Source organism: Pagrus major, chromosome 7, assembly GCF_040436345.1.
Source record: "Pagrus major chromosome 7, Pma_NU_1.0".
NCBI classification, from domain to species: domain Eukaryota; kingdom Metazoa; phylum Chordata; class Actinopteri; order Spariformes; family Sparidae; genus Pagrus; species Pagrus major.
This window is the reverse complement of record NC_133221.1, coordinates 20,004,039-20,024,124: the sequence shown is the minus strand read 5'-3', so window position 1 is coordinate 20,024,124 and position 20,086 is coordinate 20,004,039. Positions and strand designations below refer to the sequence as shown.

The 20,086-nt window shown below is 39.0% G+C and overlaps 1 protein-coding gene across 2 annotated transcripts in view; it reads left to right on the top strand.

Annotated features, from left to right (window-relative positions):
- The window catches only part of pex14 (peroxisomal biogenesis factor 14), a 53,346-nt gene that overhangs the window by 14,782 nt on the left and 18,478 nt on the right, over positions 1-20,086 (top strand). For both annotated transcript variants that reach the window (XM_073470327.1, XM_073470328.1), the window contains exons 3-5: positions 7,319-7,403; positions 15,199-15,324; positions 18,700-18,785. In XM_073470327.1, the coding sequence (XP_073326428.1) occupies positions 7,319-7,403; positions 15,199-15,324; positions 18,700-18,785 (297 nt within the window). The remainder of the gene's footprint in view (positions 1-7,318; positions 7,404-15,198; positions 15,325-18,699; positions 18,786-20,086) is intronic.

Below are 20,086 nucleotides of genomic sequence, written 5' to 3'. Positions count from 1 at the left end.
TGACAAGTTTTCATTGACCTCAGCACAGATTTTGATCCTTTGAAAATTTGTATTCAATGATCTTATATGATAAAGTGATATCAAATGTCCAAACCATGATGAATTAAGTTTTTTCACATATTTTATATCTCTATTTTGAGTAAAACTTTAGGTGACACGTGTATAAAACGCTTTATAATCTAATTTTTATTAGATGTTATTTCTTACTAATTGTAGCTGCTTGCCTCAAAAAGCTGTCACACTCACCTCATTGCAGTTTTTGTTCAATTCAGATATATATAAGCCATTTTTATGTCAAGAAAATTTAAGTCAGCAAGTAAAGATCAGTGACCAAAGTTTATATACAGTTTTATATTTTTGTAAATATATAAATATTTTTGATGTCTAATTTTCCACAAAACCTTTCATATGTAGCCGAATTACAGCCACATTTTTGTAGCACATTCCTCTGGTCTAAAGTTGCACCGTGAGCACTCTTGGTTTAAGTAACGCTCACTGAAGAGCACATGGAGCCGCTTGTCACAGAATGTCATCACTGACTGTAAAAGAAAGGAAAAAAAGAAAAAGAAAAAAGCTTCGAATTACAGGAAAGAGGCACTGCATTAAAGAACAAAGGAGATCGATGGCAGTACATTAAATTTTATGCGAATGAAAAAAAAAATCAACTAATTAAAATTGATTACTCCTGCTTTGTAAATGTGTTTCTGAATTAAATTATTGTATGAAAACATTTTGACCAATCGAGGAGCTGAGGAAGTATCCATTACTGGATTGCAGCTGAGAAGGGGCTGGACTGTTTTGTGGTGGCTAAGTAGTTTGTTGTGCTTCGCTGCGACTCCCCCTCTTGCACCCCCCACTGCTAAAGTGCCATGGGTTAATCTGTGATGACCCTCATCTCTCAGAGCAGCTCCGGACTCATGGTTTGGGCCTTTTACCTGAATTAAAAGGAATTTGCGGGCTATATAAGTATTTTTGTCCAAAGTGGGTGAAAGTGAGGTGTCACTGACGGAGTCGCTGCTCTTTAGTCATCGGGGGCTCTCGGGGCTCTCAGGGCCCCGCTGGGGACGCCCTTATCTAAACAGTCATCTGTCTCGCTAGTTAAGCAAGGGCAACCCCAGGCAGCACGACTGACAGTTACACATTAAGAAATGTCAGACTTGGCTTTAAACTGTATCTCTCAAGCTAGTTTTGAATTGGCTGCATGCCACATGTTTCTCTTCAGGTTTAGATCTCGCAAGAATAAAAGAAATACTTCACTTTGTTGTTGCTTCGTCTTATTTTTAAAACTCTCTGCTGCTCCACTGTTTCTTCATGCTTCACTAAAGAGTCTTTGTTATTGTTTTTTTTAATCCCGTTTATACAGATCATGAAAGAGGTCTGAGGATGATTTTTTTTTTTTAAACTGCAACCTGTAAAATCACACTTGTTGTTCCTGTTTTTAATTTTCATACCATAACTTAAATTTACAATATGAAGGGCATGGAGAATATTGGATCATAAAATATGCGGCCACAGTTTTGAAACATAAATTTACACCATAGTAAAAATCACTTTCTGTATCTCCAGAAGAGAATGAGGGAATGAAAAGGGCAACTTTCTTTTTCCTTGATGGCCTTAGTGTAACTCCCAAGGCTGCATTATCTGTATTTATCTGTTCTCTGCACAGTTTTTACAGTTTGATTGTGTCCTCTCTGCATCAAATGTGCCTCAGCCGCTGGTGTTTCTTAGCTGAACCGACTCAACTTTTCCATGTTTGTGATGACAGAGCTCTGATAGGGAAATGCTGCTGAATGGAAAGTTTGGGTTGTACATGCAGTGGTCTTGAAAAAAAAGCTTGATTTCCGTCCAACAACCCCCCCCCCCCCCCCCTTTACAAAACTTGCATAATGCGCTTTTGATGTCATGATTGTAGCCTTGCCCATGGCTCTGAAACTGACACTGATACAGTGCTGTGTGTTATTTTTAAACCTTTGCAAAGAAAATGTCAATGAAGTTTTCCATGACCCCTTTTTCATCTATTGAAATGTTGACTCTGACCTTTAAATTTCAAAAGTTGCGATCATTCGATAAAGATTGACCGTATTTAGAGAGAATAAGACACAGAAAACAAACACGCTGTGTTTACTCTTAGGTGCTGTAAAAGTAGGTTTAAACAAGCTCATAGTTTGACAGGAGAAGAAGAAAAAAGCCATTTCACCAGTACCCTATCAGATTTTACTGCTGCTGAAGTTTCGGTAGTGGTTGTTCATTGAATTTTCTCACTTTGTCGCTTCTCTGAAAAGCACTGCCCTGAAGAGAAGAAGGCAACACACAAAAACGTTCTTTTTGTACTGTCACTGTCAGGACAGTTCAGCTCCAGCAGTGCGAGTGTGGACGTGGAGGTTAGCTAAATGATCGGGTCTGCACTTCACTTCCTGATGTCTCTCAGGGTCAATAATTCCCCATAGCTCCTCCCATGAGACCCTGCTTCCTCCACTAAAGGTCACATTAAGGTGGGAAAGATGTCACAATTAGAAGGGCATTTAAAGCTGCTCTTTTAAAAAGATTAAAAAGCACATCAAGCAGGCAGGCAACTAAAGGCACCACAATAATTGCATTAAAACTTCATTCCTTTCTGGCAAGGGGCTCTGGTATCAGAAAGGTATTGGGTTAAGTCATTTAAGACAGCCGCCCCTGATAGCAAAGCATCCATGAAAGCACCAAATTAATATAGAGCTTCATTTTTCGCCGTCTCTCACTTTCTCTCGCTTTTGGTCCTCCAAACGTGTGTTTGGGGGGGAAATTTGAGACTGGCCTAACACAATTTTTGTTCATGTCTATCAGTCTGTTATTATATCAGGGGCACTTCTCCACAAATGTACAGGCCGGGGCAATTTGGAATGAATTGATTCACACTGAGACTGAATCCTATACTTGCTAATGATTTCCTTTTAGCCCCTCCATTGCAACCCCCCCACCCAAGTTGTAGTTCCATCATGCCCTCTGAATGTCTTCATTGTTGCAGACAAAATGTGTACATATATTTTTTCTGGATTAAAGGAAAGAAATTGATAAGCGCATGGCAATTTATTTTCTGTTAATTAATTGAAAAGTGATGTGACTTCTACTTTTGAATGGTCTTTTTAGACCAGAGTTTTGATCTTTGATGTTTAAATGGAAAATTAAGTTGAGGTAAAGCCTGGGCTGGTAAGATGTGAAGTATTTTAATCAAAATATCTCAGTAGATCAGTAGATTCAGAAGATGCTCAGAGATAAACAACATGCAACAAACATTTAACACGGGGAAGCCACAGCTGCAAACAACGCATTTTTACCTAACAGTTTCGGTTCAGAGTAATTGTTAGTAAAGTGGTGGTTTGGGTTGGCCCAAATAATTAAAACTGAAAACAAGTGCCTTGAATCATGTTATCTTTTCATCTGTTGTGGTTTAAATGTTGTTCTCCAATGCATTTCAAATACTGAAACTTACTGTTACTTCAAAAACTGAAACCAGCACAGAGAAACGATTGTAAGCCATATAGTGCGTTGACATTTCTGTATAGTGAGTCGGTATAGAATTTCCCAACCGCACAAGTCCTGGAACCCCATAATGCACCTGCAAAATATCTATAGGTCTTACCGTATATTATAGTTAAGTGTTGTTACTAGTTTGAGCAAAAATATACAACTGGTTACATGGATTGCTTCAGGCGTCCAACCATGCGGTTCGAACGTAATTGGATTTCGTCCTCATTTCTCACAATTCAAGGTATCACAGTTGTAATTTTTTGACAAGTGCAGTGCAAAGTCTTGTCCAATTCAAACTCAATAACACTGCTGTAATCTTGTCCGTTCATCAACTTCACTCTCTTTAAGTGTGTTGGTTAATGTCATCTCTTCCTATGATTGAGTTTTCGCCTCTTTTTCGGCTTTACCTGACACTCTATTGGTTATCTGGTTTGTAAAGATTATTGCTCTTAACATGGAGCACTTTGGTGCATTAGCAGTCAAAGCTTTACTTGAGCTTTACATTAGAATCTAATTGTTGTTTTAACTGAAAATGATTCACTAGTTTGCCAAAAGGAAGGAAATTCACCTCATTTCTTTTTTAAGTTATTTATGCTGCCAACCCAAATGTGCCTCTTACTGTTATCCATCTTTACCCCCTTAAAAGCCTGGTTGTGTGCTACCCAACACTATAACTGGGATGATCCATAAGTCAATAACAAGACAAGACTGAAACCTGCACAATGTGGTTATAATTGATTGAGATGTCTGGGTGGAACTTGTGCAAAGCATCTATGTCATCTGCTAAGAAGTGCACTTTTCCTCTCCCTGAAGATCTACCACTACAGTTTTAACCAAATGGACATTTGCCTCATTAGTGTGCCGCTGAGCTAGCTGCGGTCCTTCCTAAGATGTCATACTTAGGCCTATTAACATTGACACAATTTCCTCGTCCATGTTGTGCTATTGAAATTTTGAGGCAATGTAAACAAGGTTTGCTTGTTCAGCATATTCTCCCTTCTATTAGATCATTACCTCTCACAGGGCCAACATCACTCTGTTATTTACTGGAATAAATATTTGAATATTAGATTTTAGTGTGTTTATTATCTCTGGTTGCTGCTTTTACCACAAGTAGTTTTGTTGGCTTACTTGAACGGTAAGAGGTTTGCCAAGAGCAGGATGATTTTGTCTTGTTATCAAAGGGGTATTTTCTTTGTGTTTTGACTGTATCTTTTGGCCCAGAACATCAGTTGGGGGTTCACCATGCAAATGGTTTAATCTGCTTGTCACAATGAAGGTTCCGGGTGACTGACTTTAATAAGCCCTCAGCATATAGAGATACAGGCAATTCCATACCCCTTGCATAACCCGTATGTACATCAAGGTCATGGTAGTTCACAGTGCAACCGTAGATTAGTGTCTAAATAAATTGTGGCAGCATCTCTTGGGATGAATCTGGCACATTTTGATAAATTTCACTATTGAGGTTTCAATATTGTATTCATTGTATAATTCTGCAGCAAGTCTTTGGATGCTGCATGTATTTGTGTGTACTTGTGTACTTGATTTAATAAGAGAGTTATTAAAGCTACTACAAGGAACTTTGATTTTTTTGTTGATTCTGGCGATCCCTTTGAGCAAAAGATGAGAACGGGGAAACAAACTTAACTTTGTTTTAGTGCTGCACTGTACCACCAGACTATAGAGCAGCTTCTTACCTCAGGCTGTGAGACACTTCAATTCATCCTCAGCACTCCACCATTAAAAGTAGTTTTCATTTTATGACTTATCCAACATGAATAAGTCTGATTCCGACCTGGTAATAGGCATTAATAATAACTATGATAATTATACAGAAATAGAGAGCCAAAGTCACGCCCCTTCCGGTGGACCACCATGGGATCTTATTTTGGAAAAAATATGTATGGTAGTGAATGACAAGAGACAAATAATTTTTGGATCCCGCTTGAATTGTGCCTTGAACTACACAAATAATGTTTGTCATTTTTCAAGAAAGTCATAGTTTGTCATAATACAAAATTAGAAAGACTATGCAGCCAACAGTTGTGTTTGTTACATAGTCTTGTTGAACGCTCACCAAAACTGATAAGTGAAACCTTGTAGAGCCGATCCTGTATATTAGCTTGCTCACAAAACTGACAAATTCTCCTTTCACATAACTGCAGTTGTCAATATAGCCAGATTTATCGTGATTTTCATCTTTTAGTACCTTTTCTGTGCCAAGTTGACGGCCATGTTGGTGACATATGTTGAGCAAGTTGATATAGTTCACTGAGCGGTTTAACACAAAACTGACTGGAAACTTTCTTGGCTGGAAAATATTTGAAATAGACAAATTTCATATGTGGTGTTTTTTAAGCAAAAAATCAAAATACTAATGTGTATAATAATTAATAACACTAATACAAACAAATTACTCTGTGACAGTAAACTGAATATGTTTGGGTTGTGGACAAAACAAGACATTGGATGTCATCTTGTGCTTTGGGAAACACTGATTGACATTTTTCACCATTTTCTGACATTTAACAGACCGAACATCAATTAATCGAGAAAATAATGGAGTAATCAATAGTGAAAATAAGTATTAGTTGCAGCTGTAATTCTAACATTATTTTCAGTAAAAAGGAAAATTGTGATAATTATCATTCCCACTAACTATTATATGGCAATTGTAATACCTGTCTAATCACCATGTGTATTTTTTCTACTGTGTGCAGCCCTCAAAAAGTTCCCTAAAGTTGCCTGTGCCATGATTCTCTACTGTACTGTGTGTTTGTCACAGAAATCTAGCTCTTTATACAGCTTCCCTGCCACACCTACCCCTTGGACAAGTTTAAACTGCAATTCTTTTGGATTGAAACGGGTTCATAGTATATGCAATGCATTACCCAAAACGAATTACCACTGGCAGGGCGCTCAATCACTTTGTATCTTTCAACACTAAGAGAAAAGAAGAGTAATCAAAACCTTTCAACCTATTAGAGGGATGACTTTTACAATTGAATCACGGGGACCACAGGTGCGATAATAAGTCATCTAAACCTCCCCTCCAGTGTGTTTCCCCTTTCTCTGTGTTCTTACATATTTATCTATTTTAGGAGGCGCCACTTCACGGCGCCCACTTTGAATTTATGTTTTAATGCCATTTGAGGAAGATTTTTTTTCTCCCACCGATTCTTGGAAATGCATACTGGGGTGGAAAATTAAGGTGCATCTCGAAGGAAAACATAATAGAATCGATGAACGCTGTGCACTTAAAACTACTGATGTTCTGATGCTATTTAACGTTCTAGTGCATTAACGTTTCAAGTCATTACAACATTCAGGCTGGGTGATTTGATCATGGCAGGTTTTTAACTGGAAGAATTACAGAAGTTTTCAGCCTAGGATTCTCAAGTTATTAGATACAAATGATCACCTCTGCATTAAGTATAGATTTTCTTCGACTGCGCACTTAAGAATGGAAGTTTGTCTTTAAGAGGGTAATAGCAAATTAAGCTCCATACTCCATTTGTCCAGCACTCTTGATGGGCTAATTTTATAACTGCTGATTTGGTCATTCCCCACATTTAGCTGGAAAGTGGTCAGGTGGTCTTTCCTTTTCACTGCTGGGTGTGGGGGCTTAGAAGCAACTATCAAATGGAATCCGTTTATCTTTTTTTCTTATTTATAACGAACCTTTTTTCTAAAAGAAGGTCTAGACTGTTGTTTGTACTGTTGAAAGCATCACTATCCTGCAGACCTTATCTTCTTCCTTTCACATTATCTCATTGTGAGGAATTAAATCACATTTGTCTCTTCCCAGATTACCACTGCTGTAAAATTTCTCCAGAACCCAAAAGTGCGCCAGAGTCCATTGGCGACCAGAAAAGCCTTCTTGAAGAAAAAAGGTGAGAGATATTTGATTTGCTCTTGATTTATGTTGAATACAGTGCAGGAAGCGTTGAAAAATACAATATGTATCTGTCAGAAAATCGTATTAACATCATAATCCATATGTGTTTATTTACAAAATGTTGTTGGCCAGAGATGCACCCGCTGTCTTTCTTTTTTTCTTTTTTTTATAAGATTGGTCTATTAAGGTCAAAGGTCGTGGCTGTAGCTCTTTGCCCTGGGGGGGTCTAACAGGGGTCGATTTAGCTTCAGAGTGCATGATTCAGGCCCTGTGAATAAATGACACACCAGTTGGGATGCTCCTTTGGGTTCAGGAAAATTAATATTGACAAACTCCCTCTGCATTTTCAATGGAATTATCAATATTGCCTTCCAGCATTTTAACCCTTTTACTTAATTTAACTGTTATCGTAAATTTGAGGCATGACACGGGGAGGCTTTCGAAAGCAGGGACGGTGTAAATGTTTGCTGGCTCTTCAGTTTCTTTGCAATTCATTGAGATTATTTCTGACACATGGTAGAATATTGTTTGTGCAATAAAACTTGCAAAAAGCTTTATTACTCTGAACTCATTTAAGTCGGTTCAATATAATGCAGCAGTGGAAATGTGCAGTGTTATGCCATGTGTTTCTTAGAGTCGGCCTAAGCAATGGCAATATGCACAGAGAGAGAAAGTATGTAACTTTACCTCAGATAAACTCTTTGTGGTGAATATTTTTATTTTAGTTCTTGGAAAAAACAGTTTTATACTTCGGGGACTGTACCTCTGCATTGCTGGGGGACTTTGCCTGCAGCATTAGAGTAGCCAAAGAGTGAAAAGTGAGCCTAAAAGCTCCATGACAGGGGAAGGTAACCTGAAACCAAATCCATGGTTGCCGGCTGCTACTACACACATCTCATGTGGCTCTAATGACTCTTGATATCTTTTGAAATTTCTTTCTCATTGTGTCTCATTATTGACAACTAAGGCATGTTTATAATCTACTGTTGGTTCTCTCAAATGTAATCAGGCCTCATCAATACCAAAATGATGTCATACTACGCCACACTTTCTTCTTACTTTCTGCTTCATTGTAAACTCCGCAGCTCCGCTATCCAAAATGGTTTTGCTCTTACTGCACTTTAAGTCCATGAAATATGTATGACGCTTTAATGCAGATTTATTTTGGAAAGTCAGTTCCACTGTAGATCTAAACAAGAATCCTCGATTTGCATAAGGGCATTGATCTCAGGGAGAGAGAGGGTAAAGATGAGAGAAAATAGAGCAATGAAACACTAAGCACAAAGTATGTTTGAGTAGCACTCTGAAGTACTCATAGGATAGCTCTTGACTTGTATTGTATAGTCATACAACAGTGAACCTGAGATCCTTTAAATTTATACTCAAGCTTTCATTTTCATGTGTTGTTTCAGGTAAGTGCTTTACTATAACCCTGTACTTTTTCTTTCTTTTTCACGTCAACACACTAATTTCAATCCTAGAGCAGCAGCATTTGTACATGTTGATGTTACAGGAAATTGTGTCAAGAAAAGGTTTAATAGTAATTATCTAACCTCGTGTCATTTAGAAACTAAACTAAGTTGAAAAGCAGGATTATAAATCAAATTTCTTGAAGAGATAAATTATGAGTCACATTCGTATCTTTATATCAGTATTTCTTATACAACTAAGCCTTTTCTTTTAAATGACAAGTAAAATTAAATCAATTTTCCCAGCCCTTATTTGTGGTGTTGCAATGCAGGACATTATGAGTTTTACTTTTCCGTTACTTGCCTTCAGAGTATAATATACAAATGAAGCATCATTACAAAATCCTGATTCATGTTCTCAAAGATATACATTAAATATATTTGTGTTTTCTATGTTGACATGAGTTTCACTTTGAGGTGACCACTTTTTGACTCATTTTATATTGTATTTAGAAAGAGTGAATTTCCCATTCATTCACTCCTTTACTGTTTCAGAAAGAGTTTTTAGCCTGGAAACAAGTCAGACAACTACAAGATGAATTCAAAATTCAAAGCAAAAAAGAAATTTAAAAAATAATAAAAAATTGGAAAATGGAAGAAAAACTGTACATAATTATTTAAAGGGTGGATGCCTTCCAACTAGGGTTGGAGTGATGTCAAATTTTACAAACCGGTTTGATATACAGTAAGGCCTAAAACCTGACCGGATCATAAATACCAAATTTCACAGCTGGATGTTGTACAAGACTCAGCCGCTCCGGAGTGGAACATTATTAGAGCCCCTGAATGAGAGTGTAGCAGCACTACAGTCCATCAGGACAACTGCAACACATTGTGTTTTCCTACCCAACCCTACTTCCAACTCACAAACACTAGTACATGGCCTGATTTGTAGTGATTTTTCCCCCTTTGGGCACTTTTCCTCATCTCCAAAAATAAAAAAACACAGCATGTCAGAAAAGTTTCTCTGTGGTAAACATAATGTAAACGATCCAGTGTCAGTAGTAAGTCACTCGCCAATATGACTTTCACGGGTGCGGTAAATATTTCCAGAGACGTTGCTGTTACACCTTAGGTTTTGGGGCAGTGTGGTACTTCTCCATGACATCGGATTTAAAGCGTGTTTTTCTTAAAAACAAGATTGATATCATACTGTTTTGTGGCTTTGACTAGTGTTATCACAATACTGGAATTTCTAACTTTGATACAATACCTTGAAAAATATTGATATTCAATACCATGTTCGATAACACAGGGAAAAATTCATATAATATTGAGGGCATACAATTTTAGATTTTTATTAAAACATAGAACAGCTTGGTTTCTGTTTGTTCAGTACAACAGCATTTAAGGTAGTATACTTCTGACCATAGTCATAAGAGGGAGAGGAGGCAGGCCTATGTGGACACTGCAGTGCTGTGGGTGTTGACTTGCTATCAAAGAGGATCCGGAGTGAGAAAGCGCATCTGGTATCAGTATCAAGACTGTGGAAAATAAGTTGTGAAACCGTTTCAAATATTCATCATCAATTTTTCAATATTTCAATATTTTTTCATTTAAAAAAATTTATGATGCAGCAATAATCAGCATTGTAGCCATCTGAATCGCAATTGAATTGTGAGGTGCCTTATTACTGCTGATTGGTTGCTTGTTTTTCAGTCCTGAGCCATAGTAGATGTTTGAATAAACATGGCAGTGAGCTAAAACTCACTGTTCCCCTGTTTCTGTACTCTGCATGTATTGTCCTCTCAACCTTTTGACCTAGAAACTCAATCATCCTTCTCCTCCCACAGTCACCACAGCAAATGTGCCAGTCTTAATTTCTAATACAGTTTAATGTCATATTTATGTAAATACTTCTGGATTTTACTCTATATTAACAGCCAGAAATGTCAAAGCACACATAAAATGAAACAATACCATCTCCCGGTAGAGTGGAATTTAAATTGGATTCCTCTTGCTGCCAGTACTTATGCCGGACAGCTGATGAAGGGGAAAATAGGACCCACTTTGATTGCATGTTGCGGAATCTTTACACAATAATCTCGCTCGTGCATATTATTTCCCTGCACATTTGTGCCCTAATCTGTGCTGAAGGATGCCTCTCTGGTAACATCTCCTTTTTTCCAAAGAGATCCTAATAGTGTGGTTTATTTCAATATTCATTGAAAAATATAATTTTCTGTTTTCCTTCAACTGTCAATTTCAGGGTATGAATTGGCAATTATGTAGTCCAGTACTTCTAGCTGCCCCTCTTGAGTCCTTGTTGAATAAACTGACTGAAATATTGAAACTTTGTCACTTAAATGTAATATAAATCTAGATTTAAACCCAGGGATGCCTTTATTTGTTGTTTCTTCTGCAGGGTAGTGGGAAAATGAATTGCATTTAAAGCCATCTTGAAGCAATTTTGCTTGACTTGTTCCTTGCCAAGATCAAGTAAATTTTATTGTGTTTGACTGAAATATAATGTGCTCATCTAGTGAATTGTGCCATCTATGTCCTCTACAATTAACAGATGTAACGACTAAAAAGCGTTGGGCCCCATTTTGGCACCGCCATTTAGCCCAGACAATTAGCAGTTACACACATAATTACCAAAAAAAATCAAATTCTCAGGACAAAGTCAACAACATTTTCCAGCTTTCAACATGTCACTTTGACCGTGGCCCCTAAACTGACATCACTCAAGCGCTGTTGGATTACCAGACTGAGTGCAGTTTGTCTGGGAATGTAAAGCCCAGAGCGAACACATACACTGTGGCATCACAGGTAAATACAGCACGTGAAACAGGCACAGTACATTCTCTGTCAGTGAGACATAAATGATGGCTTGACTTATTTCTTTTTTATACCGTCCCAGTTGTTATTGAGTTGAATAAATAATGCTAATAGATTTCACCCTGAGTGGAGGGCCAGTGATCGAGGGTCACAGGGAACACAGGTAGGCTGTTGGTCTATTACCATACCTGCTATGAAGGTAAGGGTAAGGTTCATCATCCCAGATATTAATAGGATGCTGTTTGTAAGTGGGGTTATGTGGCTCACCTCTCGGACAAAAATGACAATGACCAAGGCCTGCATAGAAGGTAAAGGGATTGATGTGGTTATAAATTACTCCACGGCGCCACCTAGCCTAGGCCTTGCCTACTTTGTCATCAGTACAAGGCGATAAAGCAGGGAAATGAGAGCAGAGTCCCCCTTTTTAATACATAAATGAATACTCTATGAGAGTGGTCATTATTTAGGGCATGCTATTTTCAAGCAGTTACACCGGACCAAATGACATGTAGAATCTCCCTCCACCGACGCAGCATGAGGAGCAGGTTGAAGTTGCACCCGACTTCCTAATAACCCATTGACCCCCATCTATTTATGACCCCTGTCATACATTTCTTTTTTCTAAATATCATATTCAAAATGTAAGTAATTTTCATTCAAGGGCAGCTTCATAATTCAGGCCTTGGGAGGACGGTGAAAAAGGCATTCACCTTTTACCACCCAAAATATTTTAGTAAGCAATATTTATAATTGGCTGTCCGGCCTAGGTGCTGACCCATGAAGTCCAGAAGTGCCAGAATTGGAGAAATGGATTTAATGTAAGAGCCTTGCTGCCTCTTTGCCCTTAAAAAATACCCAGAGAATATGAGCCAGTGAAAATAGAGCTGTAAATAACCTGACGAGCAATGGGTTTTCCTTTAAATAAATACCGATCAGGTTTATGTTGAAAGACAATAGAAAACGTAGCCCAGATATGCAGTTTACAGTATTTATAGCTGTAATATCGAGGTGCCAGCACCGTAATTTCATGCCCCAATGAGAATGGCAAGGTCAAAGCAAATGCTTTGGCTGAGCATCTGCTAATACGGTGACTCATAAACAGGCACTGCGTGTATCAGGTGCACCAAATAATACAGTATAATGAAATACAGAATAGCTTTCCATTATTGTTCTTTTTTATGGTGTCGTCATTAGGTGTAATTTATGTCTTAAAAAATTCATCTCCCCACAGGTCGATCTGAAATGGAGGTCCAGGGGTCATTCCACAGGTTTTGGAACCCGTAATAAATTTCACAATCCCTTTTTTGTCTTTTCCTTTTATATGTAAAACTCACTTTCACCTTGTTCCCTTTTCTTTTGGATCTAAGGGCTCTTTCATTTGCTGTTGTCTTCACCTCGACAATAAACAGATCAGAGCATACAACACAACTTAGTAAGCTCTAATTTGACTAGAAAACAGCTTTATGAATCTATTTTATTTTGACGCAGGGTAAAAAACCTTTCATTTGCTGCATAAACAACATCAAAGACGAGAACAGCCATTAAGATGTACATACATTAAGCTCCATAGCAGCCTAAATGTGGATTATTTAAAAAGACTTTTCAAGGTGAAAGGAGAAAACCTGAAGCATTTTTATTTCTTCTCATTCGGTGAAACTGAGATCCTAGCATGTCTCACTCAATAGTCTGCCACCATGTAGTCTGCTGTGGTCAGATGAATCAGGAGTCCAGGGACACATTATTGCTTATTTGACAGTGTAGTCTGACTGCACAAACTCAGCACATGGCGCTCACCACTTCCTGGCACTCAGGACCTGCTGTAGACTACTGGCCGGCCAATATTTGCCTTCAATTATTCAACAATTTTCATGGCCATTTGAAGTCCCCAGAGCATTTAAATAGGTGACGGAAGGGACCTCCTCTTGGGGTAAGCTGTGTGGTAGATTATCAACGGATTGCTTTATGCTTTAGGGCTGCTGATACAGGGATAGGTTAAAGTGGGATTTCTGAAGGTTCAACCTGCTATTCAGATCTGACTCACAATTAAGCAGCTTAAACAGATATTAAGAGGGAGACTTTTCATTGATTAAAAGTTTTTCTTTAAACCTTAAGAAATGAAAATGTCTGGATTCCACATGGATCCTTTTCTTGTGAAGACCTCTCTGGAGGTCAGGGACAGAGATATTAGGATGTGGCTCTGTAGAGTTGCTATCAGGGCCGCAATGAACAGGTACTTTGTCCATTGAACTGTTTTTTTTTCTCAATTAATAGATTAGTTATTTGGTCTACAAAATCTCAGAAAATGGTGGAAAATGTTGATCAGTGTTTCCCAAAGCCCAATAAGATGTCCTAAGATGTCTTGTTTTTTTACTCAGACCTCTTAATCAAAATAGTTGGCGATTAATTTTATAGTTAAAAACTAAGCGATCAATCGTAGCAGCTCTAGTTACTATTAATGAAAACGTAGAAGCATCTCCTGAAAGACTGCAACTGAAGCCTTTCCAATTGCTCGATTTCTCTAAAAGGATGGAGGAAGCTTATTCTGAGCTTGTGTAAATTCTCTAAATCCTGAGGGAACAATGCATGTAAAAGGTTCTCTTACAGAGGGAATTTTCTGTCAGTGAGCGAGGGAAATGGCTCAAAGACATAATGGTAAAACGTTAGCAAGGGACACCCTGTTAGGCTACACTGAGCAATACTAATATGTACTTGCTCAAACATAAGGTAAATGATGCTCATCAATGCATAAGAACTAGTGTACAAACCAGTTTTAATTCTTTATCTTCAGCTTTCTCCTAATTGATTTTGTTTAATGTTGTTTTTTTTTTTTTTAAATGTAGCTCATTGAAAGTTGTAATTATTTTCCTTTGTTTAGACTAAGATGCTCATTAAAAGATGAGACCCACAGCAATGGCAGCATATGGCGCCTGAAATAAAATCCTTTCTTGCCACAAAAGGAGATGTTCATATTAGATTTTTTTTTCTCCTCCCTTCTGATTCTCCATCAGGGAGCCCTTTGCAATTTAATCATCACTAAAATCATTAAAAAGATCTGAAGATTAAATTATATTGGCATTTGCAAAATTATGTAATACATTTACATTACAATGAAGAAATTAAAATAATGCATTTTCGCTGTCTGGGGTGTATGAAATCTCCACATGGGAAATATAACCGGAGAAGTGGACAGACTCTTATTTTCTTTGCCTTTGGTGGCAGTTAATAGGCTCGCAGAGTTTCAGATTTCATTGTGTGAACCTTTTCACACCATCTTCCTGTGATGGATATCCCTGAAAAGAAAAACTCTCAGCGGAATTTTCTGAATTATGAAATGAAAATGCATTTTTGAGAAGAGGGGTAGGTAAAATTGAATGAAGATTTGACATACCTTCTCTAAATTGTAGTTACAGGATTTATGGGGAGCTTGGGAAGTATTTAAGCATATATTATGATAGCCAAGGAGCCATTTGGCGTTTCCCATTAATGCGCAGTCACTAAACCCCCTCCGAATGTCTTAAAAGGTGTGTGTCTTGATTGCAGGGCTGACGGACGAGGAGGTAGAATTGGCCATCCAGCGCTCTGGCAGCACAGAAGAAGTCCTGCCTCTGAGCCCTGTGGGGCCTCCACATCCACTCCATGCAACTCAGCTGGTTCCTGCACCACACAGTGAGTGCACACCGCCTTTGATACCTGCTGCATATACATGATATTAATATTTATGTGCACCGTCTCACCTGAAAAGCCAAGTCTTATTTAAAACTTTAGATCCTTGTCCAAGGTCTTCCCTCTTGTTTTTATTCATTTAAACCCACTAAACAGCATTAAATCACCAAACACAGTGATATTTACAAGTATGAGACATGTACGCCACACAACATTTGCCATGATTGTGAATTCAGATACAGAGAATATGACATTGCACAGCACAAGCTCATGAAGCTGATCTGTTTCAAGGGGTTCCACCCTGGCAAGACCCCACACCGCAACCTGTATCTTTATTACCTCAGGAGGTTATGAGTGCTGTCCACTGATTTACCAATGCAGAATGAAGTCCGCGTAATGCTTAACCCATATGACAATGATTCCAGATGTATTCCACCCTCATTTATTACCACACTGTCCTTGACTCCCCTGGCATCTCATGTTTTGTAATGAAAGTGATGTTGATGGGATGGCCATGTAGTTAGGGAGACTCGCGGCTCTCCGTCCATAGTGGGGGGTTTTATATCAAAACGGCTATAAGGGAGCTGCATAATGAGGTGAGAGCGGGGAGTCTTGTATGGGGGGTCATGCTGAAAAGAGGGGGCTACCTCCCTTTGATGTCCTTGTTATGGGGACGGTGCACGGGGACCCGCATCCATCTCTGTCGAAGTAATGGATACTCTGATCTCTATTTCCACGCGGTAGAAGGACAGGAAGGCCTCCACTGAACCCAATAAATTTGAGAGGAGATTGGAAAAACGGGGGATGGAGACCACAGTTCCACAGCTTAAGTGACCAAATAAAAAAAGGAAGATGGCAGAGTGGAAGTGGTGGAAGGAAAAAGGGAGAGACAGAGGAAGAATGAAAGGTCCTAACGGGGGGGAAAGGAGCACATGAAGACCCCTGGTGATGCAGTGAGGCTTGTTCAGGGTCAACCACCTATCCCAAGGACTCCCAGGCCTTTCAGAAGCACGGTATTCTGGGATAGGTGACAGTCTATCGCAGCTATAATGTTGATGAAGACCCAAATTTATGTGGTTACCATATGGATGCTGGAAGATGATTCAAAATTTTTCAATACAAAAGGTTACAGGTTCATCCCTGAATGCTGCACCAGCGATGAAACGTGCCCTTGAGTGAGGAGAATAAAACAAAATTCACCTTGAAAATATACCATATAGTCCAACATGACAGCGGGTCTCTCATTTTATTTGCATGTCAAATCACACAAGCGGTAAAGCACAAGATCAATCTGTTTTACTTACTTCAAGCCAGTAAACATGTACCACATAAGCCATTAGGTGAAATCAGACCTGTAATAGAATATCAATGGTGTACTTTAGCGGCCTAGCCTCTAATAATTTCCTATTCATTTGGGCCGCATCAGAGGAAATAAAAGAAAAACTCATACAGTGTATTTCCTCCAGAGCTGTTTGTTGTTTAGTGACATTTTCAGTTGAATGCCTCTCTTATGTGGGGAATTTCCACTTTGACAGACAGTTGGCCTACCCAGATGACAGCTTGCACAATGACACACTTTCACATTATCTGTCACTCAGCAAGACAGTCAACTTCTAGACACACATACACACACACACACACACACACACACACACACACACACACACACACACACACACACTTGCCTTTTCAGTTGTATAAAGGTTTATACACACTGTATTAGGCCCCACCCCAAAATAAATGGAAGACAATAGTGTGTTTTCTGGAAGAGCAGGATAGAGACAAAGCTCTTTTGCTATGTAGACTTTATAGATCTTTTGCATCAGCAGATGGAGAAATAGATTAAATGCTTATAACGTGTACATTATACACATGAGGTAATGCAGAGGTAATGCTAATGCTGAGTTTTTTTATGTGTTTTGTATGTCTATGAATTTGGACACCAAATGAATTTCAGTGTAAACTGACTTTAAAGTCATATCATATTATGTCATATTGTATTATCCTTATCTGCATTTAAATTATACAACCATGCAACGAGTATTTAACACTGACAAAGAAAACTTTGATTGGGCTACACAACACACACACGTTTCAATTAGGGTCGGGCAGTCTGATGAAAGTGCCGACCATCTACTTTTCAGACGCATCATAGAGATTGCACTATCTGATTTCATCTTATTTCACTTTCTATATTTTCATAACATCATTGACCCCATTCACAGGGCAGTCATTTTCCCCTGACATCGTGCTCAGAGTGGGAAGCTTGAATGCTGGGATAATATTATGCATGTCGTATAAACGTAGGGAATCTGAGAAGTTGTTGTCATTTCATCACTTACCGGTTGAGTAGAAACTGAAATGTTATGGGACAATGAAAATCCGGAGGGAAATTGGGCCATATTTGATAGCCCATTTGCTATCGTTAGCATTCAACAACTTCCGAGCTAACATTGCCATTTGATTACTTTCACTTCCAGGCTTAAATAAATGTGTCCAATATATGGGGTCATATTTTAGAACTAATTTATGCCTTTCCTAGCTTATGGCGTTACACTATCAAACAGTAATGTTAGCTAGGAAGTGGTTGAATGCTAATGTTAGCTGTTGTTTCATTCATTCATTCATTGTCTTTTCAGTTGCTGACCAATCTGAAAGCAGTGAAATTACAAAGATTTGTCAGATTCCCTACATTTCTACAACTTGCAATCTGGAACTCAGCAGTACCACAGCTGAGCCTCCGATCCCTGAGCGTGATTTCAGAGGAAAATGGCCGCTGTGTGAATATTGTCAATTGACTAACAGATCAGCCTTACTTGAACATACCAATAATATGATGTCGCTAATTAGGTAGCTATGCTGATGGGATGAATTACTTTATATGGCTCTTCCTTGGGTGCCACATTGTAAATAATGCAATGTAAGTTATAGGTAGCCGCTTGGCAGATGAGGAGCAATCTTTAATGCTATATTGTGCTTTAATGGTGCAAATTTATTTAAAACATTCAGTCTATTTAAAGACTGGCTATACAGGGAATTTCAAAATAAATCGCAATTTCGATCTTGGATTGTGATTGCGTTTAAATAGATTTTTATTTTTTTGGCCAGATTGCCCACCCCTAGTTTCAAGACCCAGTTCATTTATTCCCATGAATTTATCTAATGAATGGAAAACAATGGCTGCCTGGGTTGGTAGGAAAAGTTCTATGAGACACTGGTACATTTTTTTAAGTTTCATGTCACAGTTTATTCACATGTACTTAGTATGCCAGTGCTAGAGGCAGCATCTTGAGAAAGCTTCTGAGCCACATTAAACTTTTAGTGAAACAGTCTTCAAATGTATTGTACTATGTTTAAGTGATGTGTCTCCCTCTCCAGGTCCAACGGGCTACAGATGGAGAGACTACGGTGCCCTCACCATCATTATGGTGGGCATCGCCTTTGGCTTTCATCAACTTTACAAAGTAAGTCACACCCTGTTTCACCTGCCGTCGTGACCATGTTTCCTCACCGACTTTGTTTTCACAGTTAATGCTTCTCTAAAATTAGTTATATATACTATACTTTGCATCCTAAGGTCTGTCTGTACTGCCTCTCCCTGATATTACATTTAAATTGGTGGGCTTAGCAAGTACATCAGTTTATGATGAATTATGGTGCTAGAATAGAAGGCGCCTCTGCAGTATGTAACATCACTCTGGTCTTGTTATTAAGCCTACCCTGCTTTACGTCAAAGCATGATCTCATTTGAACCCCTTCTTTTTAACTTTCCCTTCCCTCCTCCTCTCAGATATATATTTTTTGCCTTTAAAAAATATAGTTGCTAACACAGCACACAACCATTTTTTTGATGTCCCACCTTCTAAAAATAATCACCCTGGTTTTTATCGGGCTTAGCAGCCCTTGAACATGAGCTCATGAGGCCCCTTGTCCCCGGTGACATTAATCCCATAGTGGTTGTTAGTAGTAGTCTGAGTGGCATGTGGAAGCCATTACTCTCGTTTTAGAGGAGGACAGGAGCTCGAGCAGTAGCTCTTGGCCTAGATGACAGGCTGTTCTCCTCTGTGTGTGCACGAGAGAGAAAGGGTACATATCATGTACATGCATATGCCTACCTGACTCTGTCCGCCTTTCGTAATGCTGCACATGCACATTCAGGGTCTTCTGTCCCTTATTCCTCTGTCCCTGCGCTCCTCCGCTTAACACAACACACACTGTACCAGTCCACTGTTTCCTCCATGCAGCAGGGTTTGCCAGCCACTGGTCGTCTGGGAGGTGGGATTCCCTGGCGGGACGGCACAGGTTGCTGTCATGTCACTGGAGCGTAGCGCCAGTCGCACCATATGTCCAGGCTTCTGCCCATACTTTATTTATGTTATGGTGCACCTTGTAAACACCACACTCCCAGCAACCCACTTATTAATTACCACGTGTTGACACTCATTTAATCTTTTTCTCTAAAAAGTGTTTATTACTTGCGCTGGTGTGGCGGCTTGCCACCTGAGCTGGAGAGAAAACCCGGCTCAGGCAGCAGAGAGCTGCAAACCGGCTGCGAGCGATTAAGTGATCTTTATTCAGTCTTAAAATATAAAAAATAAAACATTTATGATTTTGAATGCAGTTCAGTGGGGCCCTCCAGGGTCACACAGACATTGATTTTATTTGGAGAGCTCGGCTCTACACACATATGTAAAGGATCCAGAGAGACGCTTAGCAAGCTGAACAGCTGCTCATCTGGTTAACACTCACGCTAAAGAACAAACAT